Source organism: Herpailurus yagouaroundi, unplaced genomic scaffold (genome assembly GCF_014898765.1).
Source record: "Herpailurus yagouaroundi ecotype Mexico unplaced genomic scaffold, PumYag 189, whole genome shotgun sequence".
NCBI classification, from domain to species: domain Eukaryota; kingdom Metazoa; phylum Chordata; class Mammalia; order Carnivora; family Felidae; genus Herpailurus; species Herpailurus yagouaroundi.
In genome coordinates this window covers 16,009,321-16,026,097 of record NW_024412420.1, presented here as the reverse complement: position 1 = coordinate 16,026,097, position 16,777 = coordinate 16,009,321, and the positions used below count along the sequence as shown (strand labels likewise).

At 56.9% G+C, this 16,777-nt stretch overlaps 3 protein-coding genes across 3 annotated transcripts in view; 2 read left to right on the top strand and 1 right to left on the bottom strand.

Annotated features, from left to right (window-relative positions):
- RAB5C (RAB5C, member RAS oncogene family) overlaps nt 1–6,194 on the top strand; it is a 26,666-nt gene extending 20,472 nt beyond the window's left edge. Inside the window, exons 2-6 of the mRNA XM_040497578.1 lie at nt 1,540–1,794; nt 3,314–3,465; nt 3,672–3,794; nt 4,711–4,804; nt 5,530–6,194. Of these exons, the coding sequence (XP_040353512.1) occupies nt 1,629–1,794; nt 3,314–3,465; nt 3,672–3,794; nt 4,711–4,804; nt 5,530–5,645 (651 nt within the window). The 5' untranslated portion in view covers nt 1,540–1,628 and the 3' untranslated portion in view covers nt 5,646–6,194. The remainder of the gene's footprint in view (nt 1–1,539; nt 1,795–3,313; nt 3,466–3,671; nt 3,795–4,710; nt 4,805–5,529) is intronic.
- Nucleotides 6,195–7,162: 968 nt separating this feature from the next.
- Nucleotides 7,163–7,670, bottom strand: HSPB9 (heat shock protein family B (small) member 9). The gene has a single exon (XM_040497581.1). The coding sequence runs from the start codon at nt 7,668–7,670 to the stop codon at nt 7,182–7,184; it is 489 nt and encodes a 162-aa protein (XP_040353515.1). The 3' UTR covers nt 7,163–7,181.
- Nucleotides 7,671–8,913: 1,243 nt separating this feature from the next.
- KAT2A (lysine acetyltransferase 2A) lies at nt 8,914–16,525 on the top strand. Its single transcript, XM_040497560.1, has 18 exons — nt 8,914–9,331; nt 9,471–9,594; nt 9,929–10,074; nt 10,181–10,270; nt 10,562–10,743; nt 10,839–11,030; nt 11,920–12,026; nt 12,236–12,346; nt 12,430–12,566; nt 12,653–12,861; nt 13,071–13,197; nt 14,073–14,183; nt 14,649–14,792; nt 15,056–15,170; nt 15,266–15,302; nt 15,382–15,445; nt 15,582–15,666; nt 15,795–16,525. Exons 1-18 carry the CDS (start codon nt 8,993–8,995, stop codon nt 15,986–15,988), a joined length of 2,514 nt encoding a protein of 837 aa, XP_040353494.1. The 5' UTR covers nt 8,914–8,992; the 3' UTR covers nt 15,989–16,525.
- Nucleotides 16,526–16,777: the final 252 nt, after the last annotated feature.

Below are 16,777 nucleotides of genomic sequence, written 5' to 3'. Positions count from 1 at the left end.
CCCCCCCCCCCCCCGTACTGCCTGCCTTCCTGTATTCTTGGGGAAGAGGTGGCTCCCGGTTCAAACCTCTTTTCCCTTGGTGCTATCCAGAAAGGAAACTGTTTTTCCTGGCTAGTGAATCATGCTTCCTGAAGCTCACTTTTTAAATGAGTTGCTAGGAGGACGGGGATGCGAAAAGGGATTTCAGACTGAACAAAGCAAGCCCTTTGCCGTCAACTTCTTGCATGAGCATAGCCCATCGCTGCCCACGGATACCCTTCTCTTCATTCACGCCCCCGTCCTCTGACTGTAGGGGGATGCACTCCCTTTGCCGAGGGGGCAGCTCTGGGCTGTACTTCCTTGGGCTCTTGTTCTGAAGACCCCTCTGCATTGACTCCATTCTGCTAAGGGTAGTTGAATCAAAGCTTTTTCTTTCCAGCTTAGGTTCAGACGCTATACAGATGTTTAGGATGAAATACCTCGTCACAGTACTCGTCTGTAAATGTTCTGGTATTTTTTAGTATAAGTCTTCTAGAGGCTTCTGGAAATAGGCTCCTCATCCTTCTTTGCGCCTCCAAAGCTATCACTAACAGAGTGACTAAGATGTCAGTGTGGAACTCCGGCTGCTTGGGGTGCAGGTCTCGGTGTCCCTCATTTGTGTCTGCCCTCCCATACTTCCCTGTTCCTTCTCTGCGTCACCTTCTGCCTCTGCCAGTAGAGAATGGAACTGAGGTCTCTGTTGAAAAGGGAAATTTGGCAGCCATTCTGACTGCCAGCAGAGCTCTCTGGCTTGGGTGTGTGTTTGGTTTTGTGTGTGTTTTGTGTTTTAATGTGTGTGAGACTTCTGGTCCATCAAAAATGAGAGAACCAGGGGGAAGAGGTTTGGGATGAAGGAGTGAAATGGGACTTTGATTCCAGTGCACAGTCCAGCCTCCGACTGAGAAAGTTAGTCCTTCTAGAGACAGCAGGACAAAATGGCTATTTTGAATACAACTTGCACTGGCCAGTCCCTGGTCCCTGAGTGCCCACAAGGTTGGCCAAGCACCTTGTCTGATGAGCTTTCTATCTGGACGCCCTGTGCCCTGGGCAGCCTCACCATCCACTCTGGCTTTGCACCGAGGTGCGCTGTGATCTTAGCTACGGGACCACAGGTTCGTTGTTTGTTCATCTGGATCCTGGCGTCTTCCCGCGTGATTTTTTTTGGTACTCCAAGGAGCCTGTTGACTTAACTGTCACCAGGCTGCCATATGCCCATTGTTCTCCTGTGTGTACGTGATACTTGGGATTGGGAAGTAATAGGTTTGCTCAGAACCATGAACCTAGAGTTGGGAGACCACTTTTCACTGCTGAGATGATTGTAGGGCAAATAGATGTGTAGTACATCCTAGTTCGGGCTCTTCTCCTAACTTCTGGGAGGTGGGGGCCAGGGGGTTGGCAGGATGGGAGGATTTAGGTCCTCAGGGAGGGCAGCGGGAGAGACCTGTGATTTAAGAGTGATTTAAGAAGGCCTTGCTGTGCGACAGTCTCTGGCCTGACCAGTACTGCTGATCTCTCTTGCAGTTGGAGGTCCCCCGTCCTCACTAAGTGCCTCTTCGCGCAGCACCGGCCCCCGCCCCACGCTCACTGGTACCACTACAGCAGGACGGGCCATGGCGGGTCGGGGAGGTGCAGCGCGACCCAACGGACCAGCCGCTGGGAACAAGATCTGTCAGTTTAAGCTGGTCCTGCTCGGGGAGTCTGCAGTGGGCAAATCCAGCCTCGTGCTCCGCTTTGTCAAGGGACAGTTCCATGAGTACCAGGAGAGCACCATTGGAGGTGAGTGGGCACAAGGGAGTGGGGCAGCCTCAGGAATGCCAAAGAAATGCCTTGGCGTTGAGAAGGGAGCCGCCTGCCCAGAGGGACTAAATGTGCCTGCGGCGGCAGCACCTCTTCCTCACCTGGGCCCTGGAATCAAATCCAACAGCTGGCCTCCATGCCGGAGTCCCCACCGCCACCCAGTAAGACTTACTTAGCTGGGAGTCCAAAACTGGCTTCTCCTCCCGATTATGCCACTGTACTGTTGCACGGCCTTGGCTAAGGGCCTTCCACTGACCCGGCCTCTGGAAGGGAGAGGCTCGGTCTGGATCTCTGAGGGTCCTTCTGACCGTACCAGGCAGTGCGTCTGTCCTGGCCTCTCCTACTTTGCAGAATGGGGAAATGGCCTGGTGAGCGGGCCAGCGTTTCTGAAGTTGACCTTTACCCTCGAGCTCAGAGCCTATCATTGATTTCCTGGTGGTCAGCGTGTAGCCCGTGAGGGTGTGGGCTCAGTTCCCTGCCTCAGTGTCCTATACAAACCTTAGGGGCCAGGGCGGACGTTGGGCTTGAGTCACCCTTTCTCTGCCCTCTTGGTAGGAGGTTTCCAGGCAGCTGGAAACTAAACGGGCCGAGTCAGCAATCCTTTGCTGCCTCCTCAGCACCCGAGTCAGGAGCTGGAGACAGGGAAGTGAGGCAGTTTTCCCCACCCTGGGCCCTCAGGGGTGTGGGGGGAGGGCAGAGCAGGGAGCCGGCTTCCACTCTGAGCTCTCTGGGATCCTCCCCTGGTTCCCAGTGGGGAGGGGACTCCCACCTGCCTGTCCCGGCTCTGGGACTCCTCCTGAAGCATGTGCACAAGCACCACATGCTCCCTTGTCTCCTCAGACCAAAGATAGGGTCACTGTGTTCCCTGAAGGTCGAACCACAGGGTGGCCAATCAGGAATGGGTCAAGGTCAAAGCTGGGGGTGGAGGCTAGCCAGCATGCCTGGAGGTGGCAGGGGCAGCCAGGAAGCCAGCCACCCAGCCTCCGCCTGGCAGTGGAACAGTGTGTACTTTCAGGCGGCCCCAGTGTAGCTAAGTGTGTGAGTGTCCTCAGGAAACCGAAGGCCAGTAACACCCCTGGGCCAGAGCAAACTGAGGGACTATGGAGGCTTCCAGCCTGACTGTCCCCGTGAGGGGAGGGGGGGGGGGATGGGGGAAGTGGTGGGCCCACCCTTCTGTGCTTGGGAGTCCATTTTCCCCTGGGCTTTTCCCTCTCCTGCCCCTTGCTAGTCCTCCTCGGAGGTGCTCCTAAAACGGTTCAGGTGCGGGCAGATATCCCTTCTGCCCTTGCCTAGTGTGGGTCTGTAAGGCCTGTGCAACCCCCAGCCCCCTTGACACATGGCAGAAAAATACAAACACCACCTACCCTGCTTCAGCCGCTGGGCTGGGGGCTTTTCTGGGCCCATCTCAGCAAAGAGTCCACATGCCGTACTGGGGAGATATGTGGGGGTGGCTTCTTGAGCTCCTTCTTGCCTTATAACACCACCTTCCCTCTTACAGCGGCCTTCCTCACACAGACGGTCTGTTTGGACGACACAACAGTCAAATTTGAGATCTGGGACACAGCTGGACAGGAGCGGTATCACAGCCTGGCCCCCATGTACTATCGGGGGGCCCAAGCTGCCATCGTGGTCTATGACATCACCAACACAGTAAAGATTTCCCCTTACTTCTCAACACTTTGTTCCTGGATGGGGTGTGGGCAGATTTCCTCTGTCGTTTGGGGGTGTCTCACCAGAATCTCCAGGGCGGTAGCATCTTAGACACTTGGGCTCTGCCAGCTCGAGCTTCCCTAAGTGAGTGGCCCTGGGCAGAATGCCGCCTCTGTCTCTCTGACATTCTGGCCTTGTCTCCCCAGGATACATTTGCACGGGCCAAGAACTGGGTGAAGGAGCTACAGAGGCAGGCTAGCCCCAACATCGTCATCGCACTTGCAGGGAACAAGGCGGACCTGGCCAGCAAGAGAGCCGTGGAGTTCCAGGTGGGGGCAGGACAGGACTTGGTGGGGAGGAGTAAGCCGGCTCCACGCTTGGCTCAGCCTCGGCTGCTCAGGGGCTGTGCGGAGGGCCAAGTGGGGAGGCCGGGGCGCTTTCATCTGCTGTCCTCTCGTGACTTGAATGTGGGCCTGAAGGACTTCTCTGCTTCTCCTTGTTCTTTGTCATCGGCTGGTGGCGTGTGTATGCATAAGGATAGCTGAAGCTTCCGCTTATTTTTTGTGTAAACTGACTTTTCAATGAAACTTACTGAAAAAGAATTACTTTTTATCCACATAAAACACGCACGAGTAAAATTTACGCAGTACAGGAAGATACATGGAATGAAATTTAAATCTCCAACCCAGACACTCAGTCTCCCTTCCCCCAAGTTCATCACAGTTTCTTATTTTTCTAAAAATATACCCATGCGAATGAATCCCTTTCTTTACATCGATGGGGGTGTGCCCCATAATACTGTGTATTTTTTACCAGGCCCTTAACCAATGGACTTGGAGGTTGTTTGTAATAGCAAACGACTGGAAGCAGCACTGCGGTCAACATCCACATGCTTTTGTATTTTTTCCAAATGTGCATGTGCATTTGTAGGATAACTTTCTAGAAGTATTTTTTTCGCTTAGTGATTTTGAAGGGCAAAAGGCAGAATGGACTTAGGAAAACCTGAGTAAAACATCTGCCAATGTTCGTGAACTGAGAGGTGCTGTATGTGAAGTGGGGGCCTTGGGTGTGGTGCAGATTTGGGGGGGACCCAGAGCAGGAGAGCCTCGGGACTGAAAAATCCCTGCATTGTCTCTATTGTGTATAAGGCGACTGTGAGGAGGGAAGATTTTTATCCTGGGCCCTGGCCCCTGCCAACTGTCATCATTTCCCTCCTACCCACTTTCTCACCTCCATCTAAACCAGGAAGCACAAGCCTATGCGGAAGACAACAGTCTGCTGTTCATGGAGACATCAGCAAAGACTGCGATGAACGTGAATGAAATTTTCATGGCAATAGGTGAGTTGCTCTCCTTCCCTCCCCTCCCCTGACCAGGGCCCTATCCTATCACCTGGCTGCTGTTTTGTAGTATGTGGTAAGTCTGTGGGGTCACTTTATCTGACTGTCAGATATAGAGAGTTCACCCCGGAAGTTTCTACAGCCTGGGCCAAAGTCTCAACATTTCACTTTCTGACCCTTTAGATTGCCACCCACTGAAAACCCTACATCACCATCCCCCTACCCACTTCTTAGGATCTTTAGGCTGATCTGGCTCTGTAGTGAGTCATCCTGCCCGGGTTTGAATCCTTGTTTTATCATTTAACTCTGTGGTCCTGGGGCAAGTTATTTAACCTCTCTTGGCCTCAGGTTTGTTTTTTTTAATGTTTTTTTTTGAGAGAGAGAGAGAGAGAGAGAGAGAGGCAGAGAGAGAGGGAGACACAGAATCCAAAGCAGGCTCCAGGCTCCGAGCTGTCAGCACAGAGCCCGATGTGGGGCTCGAACTCAAATGGTGAGATCATGACCTGAGCCGAAGTTGGGACACTTTACCGACTGAGCCACCCAGACACCCTCTGTGCCTCAGTTTCTTGAAACACTCAGAATGCATGCACCTGGCGCAAAGAAGTGAAGCTCCCCCATGGGTTATCCCAGATTGGGTGGTACAAAGGCCAGCTTCCACTCACGCATACTTGGAAGAGTATTGGGGTAGCCCCACAAATGCATATTTCCCCTCCTCTTCCAAACAGCTAAGAAGCTTCCCAAGAACGAGCCCCAGAATGCAGCTGGTGCTCCAGGCCGGAACCGAGGCGTGGACCTCCAGGAGAACAACCCAGCCAGCCGGAGCCAGTGCTGCAGCAACTGAGCCCCCCTTGCCTGCCCGCCGCCCCCACCTCCTCCGCCTGACCGACCCGACTGGAATCCACTCTAACCAATCGCACTTAACGACTCGGGCTACCACTGGGGGGGCAGGGGGAGGGGTCCGCCATGATTTCTCCATAGAATTTTGATCATAGGCCGGAGTGAGTTATTCCACCTGCACCTTTCTGTACAAATACTAATTCAATTTTAAGTCTTAAGTCACTTTTTTAATATATATGATCTTCTGCTCTTCCCACTTCCAGCCCTTTCTACTGCTCTCCCACTCTTCCTCTGCTGGTAGTAGCCACGTGCCCCTGTTCCCCCCCACCCTTGTATGTGGGGAGGCGGGGGTTGGAGCAGTTACCCTTCTTTCCCTCTTGCTGATTAGCAGACTCAGCAAGAGCATCCATATCCTTACTGTGTTTGGAGTGGGTTTGGTTCTGGGTGGTGGCCCTAAGGGTCGAGGGAAGGGAGAAGCAGCTCTTCCCTCAGCTGGCTGTCATCAGGCTGCAGCCCCCCCCCCCCCCACCCCCTGACGCACAGCTGGGAGAGAAACCACAGCATTACCACAGCATTATTGTGACAGCCACCAACCCATTCCCCATAACCCCCCTCCCCCTCCGTCACCCTGACCTCTGGCTCTGAGCCCTGTTCTGACCAAATCACGATGATGAGTATTTGGGGGTGGGTGGGTAAGGGGGGGGGTGGGAGGGGATGGAACCAACTTTTTCTGTATTTTGTATTGTATGTTTTCTTCAACATGTAACCAATCAGTATCTTGTCAATATAGTCAGCCGATCGATCGACCTCCCACTTGTCTTCCTTGTCTCTCTGGCAGTTTATCAGACCGCATCTGCTCTAGCTTACTTGAACTAACCTCACTCCCCCACCCCCCACCCCACAAAAGTGAAGGGATGCTGGTGGTGATGGTAACCAAGAGAAATAGGCCCTTGCTCTACCAGCTCTAAGGGGTAGGGTAGGGTGAGAGTGACCTGGGGCTGAATCTCACCAAGTTTGAAGTTGAGGGGCCCGCATTTGCCTCTCCCCGACTCCCTCCAGATTCTACTGGGGTGATGTACAGTTTGTATTTGAAAATAGTTGGTCTCTGAAACACCAGAAACAACCTCTTTGGGGTTTTTCGGTTAGTCTGGACCAGGCTTGTGAAGGACTCGGTCCTCTCACCCTCCGCGCAGGTGACCTCTGAAACCTTGTGTTGTTTAGAAGGCCAAGACCACACCAGGTCCAAGCCATCTGGTCCCTGGTCTGTCAGGGCCCTCTGCTGGTTGTGGAGCCTCCTGGACCTCTACTGCTCCCTGCTGGAGCTACTGCTCCAGGCAGTGAGCTAAGCTGAGTGGGCCACACTGAGCGGGCCCCCAGCTTCTCCCAGGACCACAGAGGCCCGATTCTTGGTGGACTACCACCTTAAAGTGCCTTTCCTGCCTCCCCGAGCCCTCTTTCCCTCCATTATGCCTCGACCTCTGACCCCAACCCCAAGAAAAGACCACGGAACGCCAAGACTGCTGCTGCACACCAGGGTTGTTTACCGGGTCAGGCTAGGTTGACCCTTATTAGAGCCACGGCCCCGGAGTCTCAGGGATGGCCCTGTTTGGGCCTCAGGGGGAGGCAGCGCCCGGCACTGGCCTCGGACGCACAGCTGGCCCGAGGGAGTCAGGCTGCAGGTCATGGCGGCTGGATCCAGGTCCGGTGGTAGTTGCATCTGCCGGTGCACCCTGTGCGCTACGCGGTAGCCGGCCCCGTCCGGGCTGCAGCCCTCCAGTTGCCGCTTGCCCGTCACCATCAGACATTGGCCGTCCACTTGCACCAGCAGCTCGTCGGGAGTGAAGCCGTAGGTATCCACCTTCACCTGGAAGCCATCCTCCACGGGGAAGTTGTTCTGCGAAGCTGCCGAATCGTCCCTGAGCAGCCGTACCGGTAGCGTGGCCACCTGGTTCTGTTCAGCGGGGGCTGCGCTGGGACGGGGGGATGCCACGCGGCTCCTGCTGGGGAGACCGCTACCGACGCGCTGCATCCGAGTGAGCAACTGCTATCCAAGGGCAGTGGCGCGAGGCACGCGGGCAGCGGCGCGCACATCCGGGGAGGCACTCGCGCAGCCCGGCTCCCTCAGTGACCCCGGGCCGGCCCGCTTCAGCAGTTTGGGGTCAGCCACGCGAATCCTGCTTCCACAGGCCAGGTGGTCAGCCACCATGGGGCACCGCTGCTGCTTTCATCCTGACTCCTGCCCCACTCTCAGGCCCTTCCCCGCTTCGGTCACAGGGTCCCACGGCTCTGGGCTGTGACCCGCCTACGTACGCTGAACGACGCCGGACGTGCGATCCGGACCCTGGAGCGCTCGCAAGCACCGGGCGGAAGACGAGATTGAGCCGCTGCGCTCTTGCCCTTCCAAGAATCTGTCCCGAGGACAAGGATTGTCCCCTGGGACAGAGCCAACGGGATGTGACCATGGGGTCTTACATTCTCCGAAACCCCTTTTTCTGGCCGCGCACAAATCCTGTGATGACAGATGGGGCTTGGGAGATGAACGCGACTTCCCAGTTTCCTGCATTCATCGGACCCTGGGCCTTCTGTGGCAGGCTCAGGGCTGGGTTCCGGGACAAAACTGTGAAGAGGTGGGCCCTGCCCTCGAGGTGCCCACGGGGTTACGGGGAGAGCCATTCACAAACACTGGGATGTGCCCTCCTTTACTTCTACCTCATCCCCGTCTCAGTATCCCTCGTGATCATGGCCATACCCCTGGCGCTCAGTGATTTTATAATAATCCTTTATTGCTGAAGTATCACGTATATACAGAAAAGTCCACCAAAGAGTAGAGTGGAAGTATCCCAAAGACAACACCACCCTTGCAACTTCACAGGTTCAGAAAGGTAACTGCTGCGTTTTAATCTCCATCATAGGGGCAAGTCTGTGTCCGCAGTGCAGGCCAGGGCCAGGGTTGGGGCAGGAGGGGATGTGCCAGGAAGCCATCACAACTCCAGGCCCCAGAGCTGCACTTGCACCCTCGTGGGCAGAATCTACAATTCCCCTCAGCTGAAGCCTGTTTTCTCAGATGCTTCTCCAAGTCCCCAAGAAAACAGCAATCTCCACTGTCCCAGAAGCCTCCAAGAGAGAATGAAGTGAGGAGGAGCCAATCTAGGGTAATGGCTCAGGCTTCACTCGCTTGTCTGGGACCAAGAGACAAGACAGAAAAGTCTGGAAGCCGGAGGCAAAGGGAGCGGCAGTGAAAGACTACAATTCCCGTCATGCCCCGGCGCAGCGACGCCTGCGCACTGTGCGCCGGTTGCCCATGCGGCCCTAGGGCTGGGAGCGCCGCGCCGCTCCGCTGCGGGGGAGGCCATGGCGGAACCTACCCAGGCCTCAACCCCGGCGCCGGCCACGCAGTCCCGTCCCCTTCAGTCTCCAGCCCCTGCCCCAACTCCGACTCCTGCCCCCAGCCCGGCTTCAGCCCCGACTCCGGCTCCCACTCCGGCACCAGCCCCCGCCCCAGCTGCAGCCCCAGCCGGGAGCACAGGGACTGGGGCTCCCGGGGTAGGAAGTGGGGGGACCGGGAGCGGAGGGGATCCGGCTCGGCCTGGCCTGAGCCAGCAGCAGCGCGCCAGCCAGAGGAAGGCGCAAGTCCGGGGGCTGCCGCGCGCCAAGAAGCTTGAGAAGCTAGGGGTCTTCTCGGCTTGCAAGGTGGGGGCGGGGCCTGGGGTGAGAGGGGGCGGGGCCTGGGGCATCCCAGGGCCCGGGTGGGAATAGGGGCAAATCTCTGGCTGGGGATCTGCACCCCCTTCCCGGTTACAGGGTTACTGACTGATTCTTCTGCCTCCAGGCCAATGAAACCTGCAAGTGTAATGGCTGGAAAAACCCCAAGCCCCCCACTGCACCCCGCATGGACCTACAGCAGCCAGCTGCCAACCTGAGCGAGCTATGTCGCAGCTGTGAGCACCCCTTGGGTAAGGCAGGTAGTGCCCTTGGAGCTAGGGCGGGGTCAGGCTGGGTCCTGCTTGGACAGGATGATTTAAGTGCCACAGAGCTTCATTTGTGGAACCAAAAATACCTCCTAAGGAAGGATTGAGTTGGGAACATGTATCCCCCAAGGGAAGCGAAAGGAAATTTGCCAGCCCTGAAGAGACAGTGGCCACCCAAGGACTGATGTAGGAGCAGTCAGTTTCATTGCTGGTCACGCTGGTTGGAGGGACCGAGGGTGTAAATTGCCTGGTGGTGAAGAGGGACAGGAAGCTCTGGTGATCTGTCCATTCTTCCCAACCCTACCACCTGTCCTTGCAGCTGACCACGTGTCCCACCTGGAGAATGTGTCAGAGGAGGAGATTAACCGGCTACTGGGTATGGTGGTGGACGTGGAGAACCTATTCATGTCCGTTCATAAGGAGGAGGACACAGACACTAAGCAGGTGTATTTCTACCTCTTCAAGGTGAGCTTTGTCCAAGTGAGTGTGGATGAGCACGGTAGACAAGGCTAGGGAGTCGGCAGCTCTGAGCTCTGCTGACCTCTGCCCCTCCTTCTTCCTCTTCCTCCAGCTTCTGCGGAAATGCATCCTGCAGATGACCCGGCCAGTGGTGGAGGGCTCCCTGGGCAGTCCCCCGTTTGAGAAGCCTAATATTGAACAGGTGGGATTGAGGAAGGTGGTGAGAGAATTGGGGGCATCTTGGAGGACTGAGGAGGCTGTGTTCCCCATCCTGTCAAGTTGAGAATAAGGGAGAAGTTCAGAGAAGAGAGGATGTTTTGTGCTTCAGGTGGACATGGGGGTGGGAGTGGGCCAGAGTTTTTCTTCACCGGGAGCCCCAGAATGAGAGGAGAGCTTTACCCTGCCCTCGGGAAGCACCAGTGTTTGGATTAGAAGCCCCTGCTTGCTGCTCACGTCTCCTTCCTGGTTCTGTCCCCTGCCCGCCCCTTCTCAGGGTGTGCTGAACTTTGTGCAATACAAGTTTAGTCACCTCGCCCCTCGGGAGCGGCAGACGATGTTTGAGCTCTCAAAGATGTTCCTGCTCTGCCTTAACTACTGGAAACTTGAGACGCCTGCCCAATTTCGGCAGCGGTCTCAGGCCGAGGACGTGGCTACCTACAAGGTCAATTATACCAGGTAGGCCCAGCCAAGGGCAGCATGAGGAGAGGCTTGTAGGCCCAGCCTAGGTTCAACGTCTCCATTCTCACTTCCCACCTCCCCACTGGCTCCAGATGGCTCTGCTACTGCCACGTGCCCCAGAGCTGTGATAGCCTCCCCCGCTACGAGACCACTCACATCTTTGGGCGAAGCCTTCTCCGCTCCATCTTCACTGTGACCCGGCGGCAGCTGCTAGAGAAATTCCGGGTGGAAAAGGACAAGCTGGTGCCTGAGAAGAGGACCCTCATCCTCACCCACTTCCCAAAGTAAGGCTCATTCTGGCCGACCCGGATTTTGCCCCAGTTCACATCCACCTGTTGTCCCCTTTTTTCCAGGAAGGCTTCCTGGAATGGTCCCTCCTTTCCCTCCATGAGCCTTCTGAGATCTGGGTGTCTACCTGGCAGACTTGTCCGGGGCCCAGATGCAACTTGCCGGCATTTGCTTTTGCGTGTACTAGACTGGGGATGGCAGGTACATTGCCCGAGTGCTAACATTACCCCTGCCCAGGCCCCTGGTAGATGTGACTAATCATTTCCCACGGGGCCTGGACACAGCCTCAGAACTCTTCCCACCACAGCCTGCCGAGAAACCAGAGGTTACACTCGAGGTGAAACCTATTTCCACTCCTGTTGTAGACCTTTCTGTAAAGTTTTCCTCTGTTTTGCAACACTTTCCTCTCATTTGAAACCAGGATCGTAGCTGCTCAGCTTGAGAAGCCGTTACTGACTAATCCAGGCCCTTCAGTGCCCCCTCTGCCACCAGGTGGGAATATGAGGTGACAGGAGGGAGTAGATTCTGAGCCCCCATTTTGATACTGAGGTGCAGGGTGGCTCGGTGCCCTGCCTGGCCACCTAGCACAGGATGGCGCCGGCTCACACACCCGGTCGCCCTGTGCTACACCCCGTGGCAGACTGGGCCTCTGATCTCTGTCCTGGATTGTCCAGTCCTGCTACTTTTGACTAGGGGCTCAAGAGAGGCAGGGGAGTGTCTCTCCCCGCTGCCCCCTGCCCCCAGGCCAAAGGTTGTTTCTCTTCTTCAGCTCCCAGCCCCCTGAGAACACGGTTTCTTTGACCTGCCTCCAGTTCTGGCGTCTGGTCCAGGCTGCTGTATGGGTCGGAGGACAGGGTTGGGAGACAGACTGTACCCTCCCCACAGATTCCTGTCCATGCTGGAGGAGGAGATCTATGGGGCGAACTCTCCGATCTGGGAGTCGGGCTTCACCATGCCGCCCTCAGAGGGGACCCAGCTGGTGCCCAGGCCAGGTACACGCCCTGGTAGGCTCTGTAGGCTTTCGGCTTGGCCTTCCTGGCTGAGCTTGGCCTCCTGCCGGGGAGGAGACACTGTGGATGGCAGCCGCGGGGACATGCATGCGGGAGGGTGCATCTGGGGCTTAGAGGGCCCGGATCCCTTTGTGGGACCCATCGCCACCTTTGACCACCCCCCCGCTCCCCCTGATTTTGCTCACCCTCAGCTACGGTCAGCGCGGCAGTTGTTCCCAGCGCCCCCATCTTCAGCCCCACCATGGGTGGGGGCAGCAACAGCTCCTTGAGTCTGGATTCCGGAGGGGCTGAGCCCATGCCAGGTGGGTACTTGACCCCTGACCCTCATTCACCCCTCCCCTAACCTCTTGCTGTCCACGGGAGACCCTGCCAACCTTCCCGGCAGGTGAGAAGAGGAAGCTCCCAGAGAACCTGACCCTGGAGGATGCCAAGCGGCTCCGCGTGATGGGCGACATCCCCATGGAGTTGGTCAACGAGGTCATGCTCACCATCACCGACCCTGCCGCCATGCTGGGGCCTGAGGTGGGCAGCCCGGCTCGCTGACCAGTGTGGGGAGGGGACCTCACCGGCCTGAGGCCCCGGCTCACCAGCCCTCCTCTGGTGCCCAGACGAGCCTGCTGTCTGCCAACGCAGCCCGGGACGAGACGGCCCGCCTAGAGGAGCGCCGCGGCATCATTGAGTTCCATGTCATCGGCAACTCACTGACGCCCAAGGCCAACCGGCGGGTATTGCTGTGGCTCGTGGGGCTGCAGAATGTCTTCTCCCACCAGCTGCCGCGCATGCCCAAGGAGTACATCGCCCGCCTCGTCTTTGACCCGTGCGTCCCCAGAAGAGCCCCAACCACACCTGGGCACCTGTCCTTGGCCCCCCTATGTTCCCCCACCCCCTCCTCTTCCTCCAACCTGTGGGAATACTTGTTCCTCCGCTCTCGGCACTGAGTGCGGCCCCGCCTCCAAAGCTGTGGGGTTCCCGGGAGCATTTGGGGAACAACAGGTAGGGGCAGTGACCTGTCCCCTCTCCCCTTAGGAAGCACAAGACTCTGGCCTTGATCAAGGATGGGCGGGTCATTGGTGGGATCTGCTTCCGCATGTTTCCCACCCAGGGCTTCACAGAGATTGTCTTCTGTGCTGTCACCTCAAATGAGCAAGTCAAGGTGAGTGCGTGTTCCTGGCCCCAGCCCCTTCCGGCCACCTGCTTCTCAGTTTGGACTGGGTCAGAGCAATAATCCCAACCCTTCTTCTAGTGGCCAGGCAGTTCTTCCGGGCCCCACAAGGTGGCATTTGTCCTTTGATAACTGCGTATTAAGACACTTGTTGACAGATGGAGGCCCCAAACCAGTAATGCTTTTAAATGGACCTGAATTTCCTTCACAAGAACGTTCACATACACTGGGGAGTTAATAATTTTTACACTAGCCCTGGGCTGGGTGATCATCCTGGGTTCTGTCCTGGAATTGTCACAACAGACCCACTGGTAGGGTTCCCGGTTCTCCTGTTCTACATAACCCAGATCTGCAGGGTGCCTCCCTGGCCTTGACGTGTGTGGAAGACACTCTCTTGAGGGTTCAAATGTTGCACTGAGTGGGGCTCTTGTGATTCCTCTTCCCCTTTCCCCCCAACTCTGATGCCTGGGAACTGGGAACCAGTGACACGTGGACGGCAACTTCCTGGTTGGGATTTCCATCCTGGCCTTAACCGTGGCTGGCTGTCTGACCTTGGACACGTTTCCTAACGTAGTTGAGTTTCAGTTTTTTGTTTTTGATTTTGTTTTTGTTTTTATCAAAATGGAGGTAATAATATTTACCTCATGGACTGACTTGAGAGTTGGTCTGTAAAGTACCAAGCACCACACCTGGCCCAGAATAAATGCTCAGAAAGTCTCCCTCACATTCTCCCACAAACTCGCCTTCCTCTGCCAGTTGCCTTTTCTCCTGTATGTCCAGGATCCCCTAGCTGTCTCTATATCCTATCCAGTCTGCTCCTTCCTCTCTGGGGCCCCCCTGGTAAGCCCTGCTCACCTCCCCCACAGGGCTATGGGACTCACCTGATGAACCACTTGAAGGAGTATCACATCAAACACAACATTCTCTACTTCCTCACCTATGCCGACGAGTACGCCATTGGCTACTTCAAAAAGCAGGTGACCCTCCCCTCCCTGCACACTTGCCTGCTGCCTGGGGCTAGGGGTCATTCTGTCCAGCCCCCTGTTGTGGACGGAATGGGAGTCCCTTCATGTCCCTTGCTTCATCCAGCACCTGCGAGGAGATCTTTCTCGCCCATCTTCCTGCCCCTCCTCCCCCCGCCGTGCTGCTGCCCCAGTGAAGAGTGAGGGCCTGGAGGGCAGTAGGGCAGGCTGGAGGAATGTTTCCCATCCAGGGAAACATTGCCAGGGAGTCGGGAGGGGCAGCTGACCTGGAACCTTTTTGGGGACAGAGTGATTGAACCCACACAACACAGAGCATTGTACCAGCCACCACAGGAGGGGATCCAGGAACCCGGGAGAACAGACAAGGCCTGCACCGCCCCTCAGAGGCTCCTGGGGGAAGAGCTATTCGAGTTGGAAAAGCCTTGTCGACGGATTGGGTCATAACTGTCCACTCCCTAGGGCTTCTCCAAGGACATCAAGGTTCCCAAGAGCCGCTACCTGGGCTACATTAAGGACTATGAGGGTGCAACATTGATGGAGTGTGAGCTGAATCCCCGGATCCCCTACACGGAGCTGTCCCACATCATCAAAAAGCAGAAGGAGGTGTGTGTGTACATGTGCGTGCACTCATCGTTGGGGCTTACCGTGCGCACGTGGGGGAGAGCACGCATGTGTGGGTGTGTACCACAGGTATGTGCGTGTGTGAGCCAGGCCTGGGGTGGGCCGGGATCTTGGTTCTTTCTTTCCCTCCCAAGGAAGTTAGGAGGCGAGGCGCCTGGACTCAGCGGCAGGGCCTCTGACTGTGGCCCTTGGGAGGGTTTCCGCTGGGACTGGAGTCGGCCCCTCAAGACGCTGCCTTCCCTCAGATCATCAAGAAGCTGATTGAGCGCAAACAAGCCCAGATCCGAAAGGTCTACCCCGGGCTCAGCTGCTTCAAGGAGGGTGTGAGGCAGATCCCTGTGGAGAGTGTCCCCGGCATTCGTGAGCAGGGGTCTTGCTGGGGGAGGGGGCACCCTGCTCGGTGTGTGTTGTCGAATTCTTAGGGATGCTCTCCCCACCCACTCCCCACTTTGCAGGAGAGACAGGCTGGAAGCCGTTGGGGAAGGAGAAAGGGTGAGTGCTGTGTGGAGGGAGAGGGTGTTGGGGGAGCCAGAAGGGCCAAGGGCCTCAGACGTGGTGCCTCTCACCCCAGGAAGGAGCTGAAGGATCCAGACCAGCTCTACACAACCCTCAAAAACTTGCTGGCCCAGATCAAGGTGGGGAGACCAGGTTCCCTTCTGGGGGTGCCTGCATCAGCGACTCTGGCTTTATGACCCATTCGGGGGTGGGTGGCGGTCACGAGGTGGGCTTGGCGCACAGTGGGCCCGGCTCCAGCTCAGCTTTCCTCTCTAGTCACACCCCAGTGCCTGGCCCTTCATGGAGCCTGTGAAGAAGTCAGAGGCCCCTGACTACTATGAGGTCATCCGCTTCCCTATTGGTGAGGACACTCCATTCCGACCCTTTCCTTCCTCTTTGGCCCCCAAATCTACTCCTGCCTTCACTGGACCCCACAGCCCCGCTCGCCTCAGCCTCTTAAAAGCATGCCTTTACTTCCTGCTGCCCCAGACCTAAAGACCATGACGGAGCGACTGCGCAGCCGCTACTATGTCACCCGGAAGCTCTTTGTGGCTGACCTGCAGCGGGTCATTGCCAACTGCCGCGAGTACAACCCCCCGGACAGCGAGTACTGCCGCTGTGCCAGCGCCCTGGAGAAGTTCTTCTACTTCAAGCTCAAGGAGGGGGGCCTCATTGACAAGTAGCCTCTGGCTTTGGACCGCAGCCTTGACCTGGAATGTCTCCACCTTGGGTTCCGATCCCATCCTGAGGGGTGCCCCTGGCGCCCAGGTTCCTCTCAGCTTAAAGCACTCCAGCCCTGGGCCCTGCAGCCCTTTCTGGATCCTCAGGCCCCAAGCCTGCAGCTCTGTCCCACTCTCCGTTGTATCTGACCTTGGGCAGGGATCTCCTGGATCTGGGGTTCAGCCCCTCTACAGTGGCTGGTGGCTATAGGATAAACCCTGCCCGGCCCCGGTGGCCCCCAGCCCTGTCCCCGCAGAGCCACGAAGTCCTGGAGGCCTCGGCCTCGCCTGGCCCACTGTTTGCTTGAGGGCTGAGACTGCCACTTTTAGCTCGTGGGAGGGGGCTTCAGGGTTTGGAAGTTCAACTGGGACTGGAGTGGCCATGCCTCACCCTGCACAGTTCTGTCTGTCCCCCAGGGGTGGGGGACCTGGGGACCATTCATTTCCTGGCATTAATCCCTCAGAGGGAACAATAAAGCTTTTTTTTTTTTTTTTCTTTTTCCCCTCTGTGTGATTGTTTCTTTGGTAGAGTCCATAGCCTGAACAGGCTGACCCTGTTCCCGGTACCTCCTACAAGCTGGAGTCTATTAAACCCCAGATTGTCCTGGGGCCACCCTCCCCAACAAGCCTCATACCTAGTGCCACGCCCCTGGGACGATGGCACCTGCCTGGCCACAGCCCTACTTCCACTCCTGCCCAGGTGTGGGTGCTGCAGCGGTCCCAATCACCGGGCCACCTTCACCTGGGTGGACA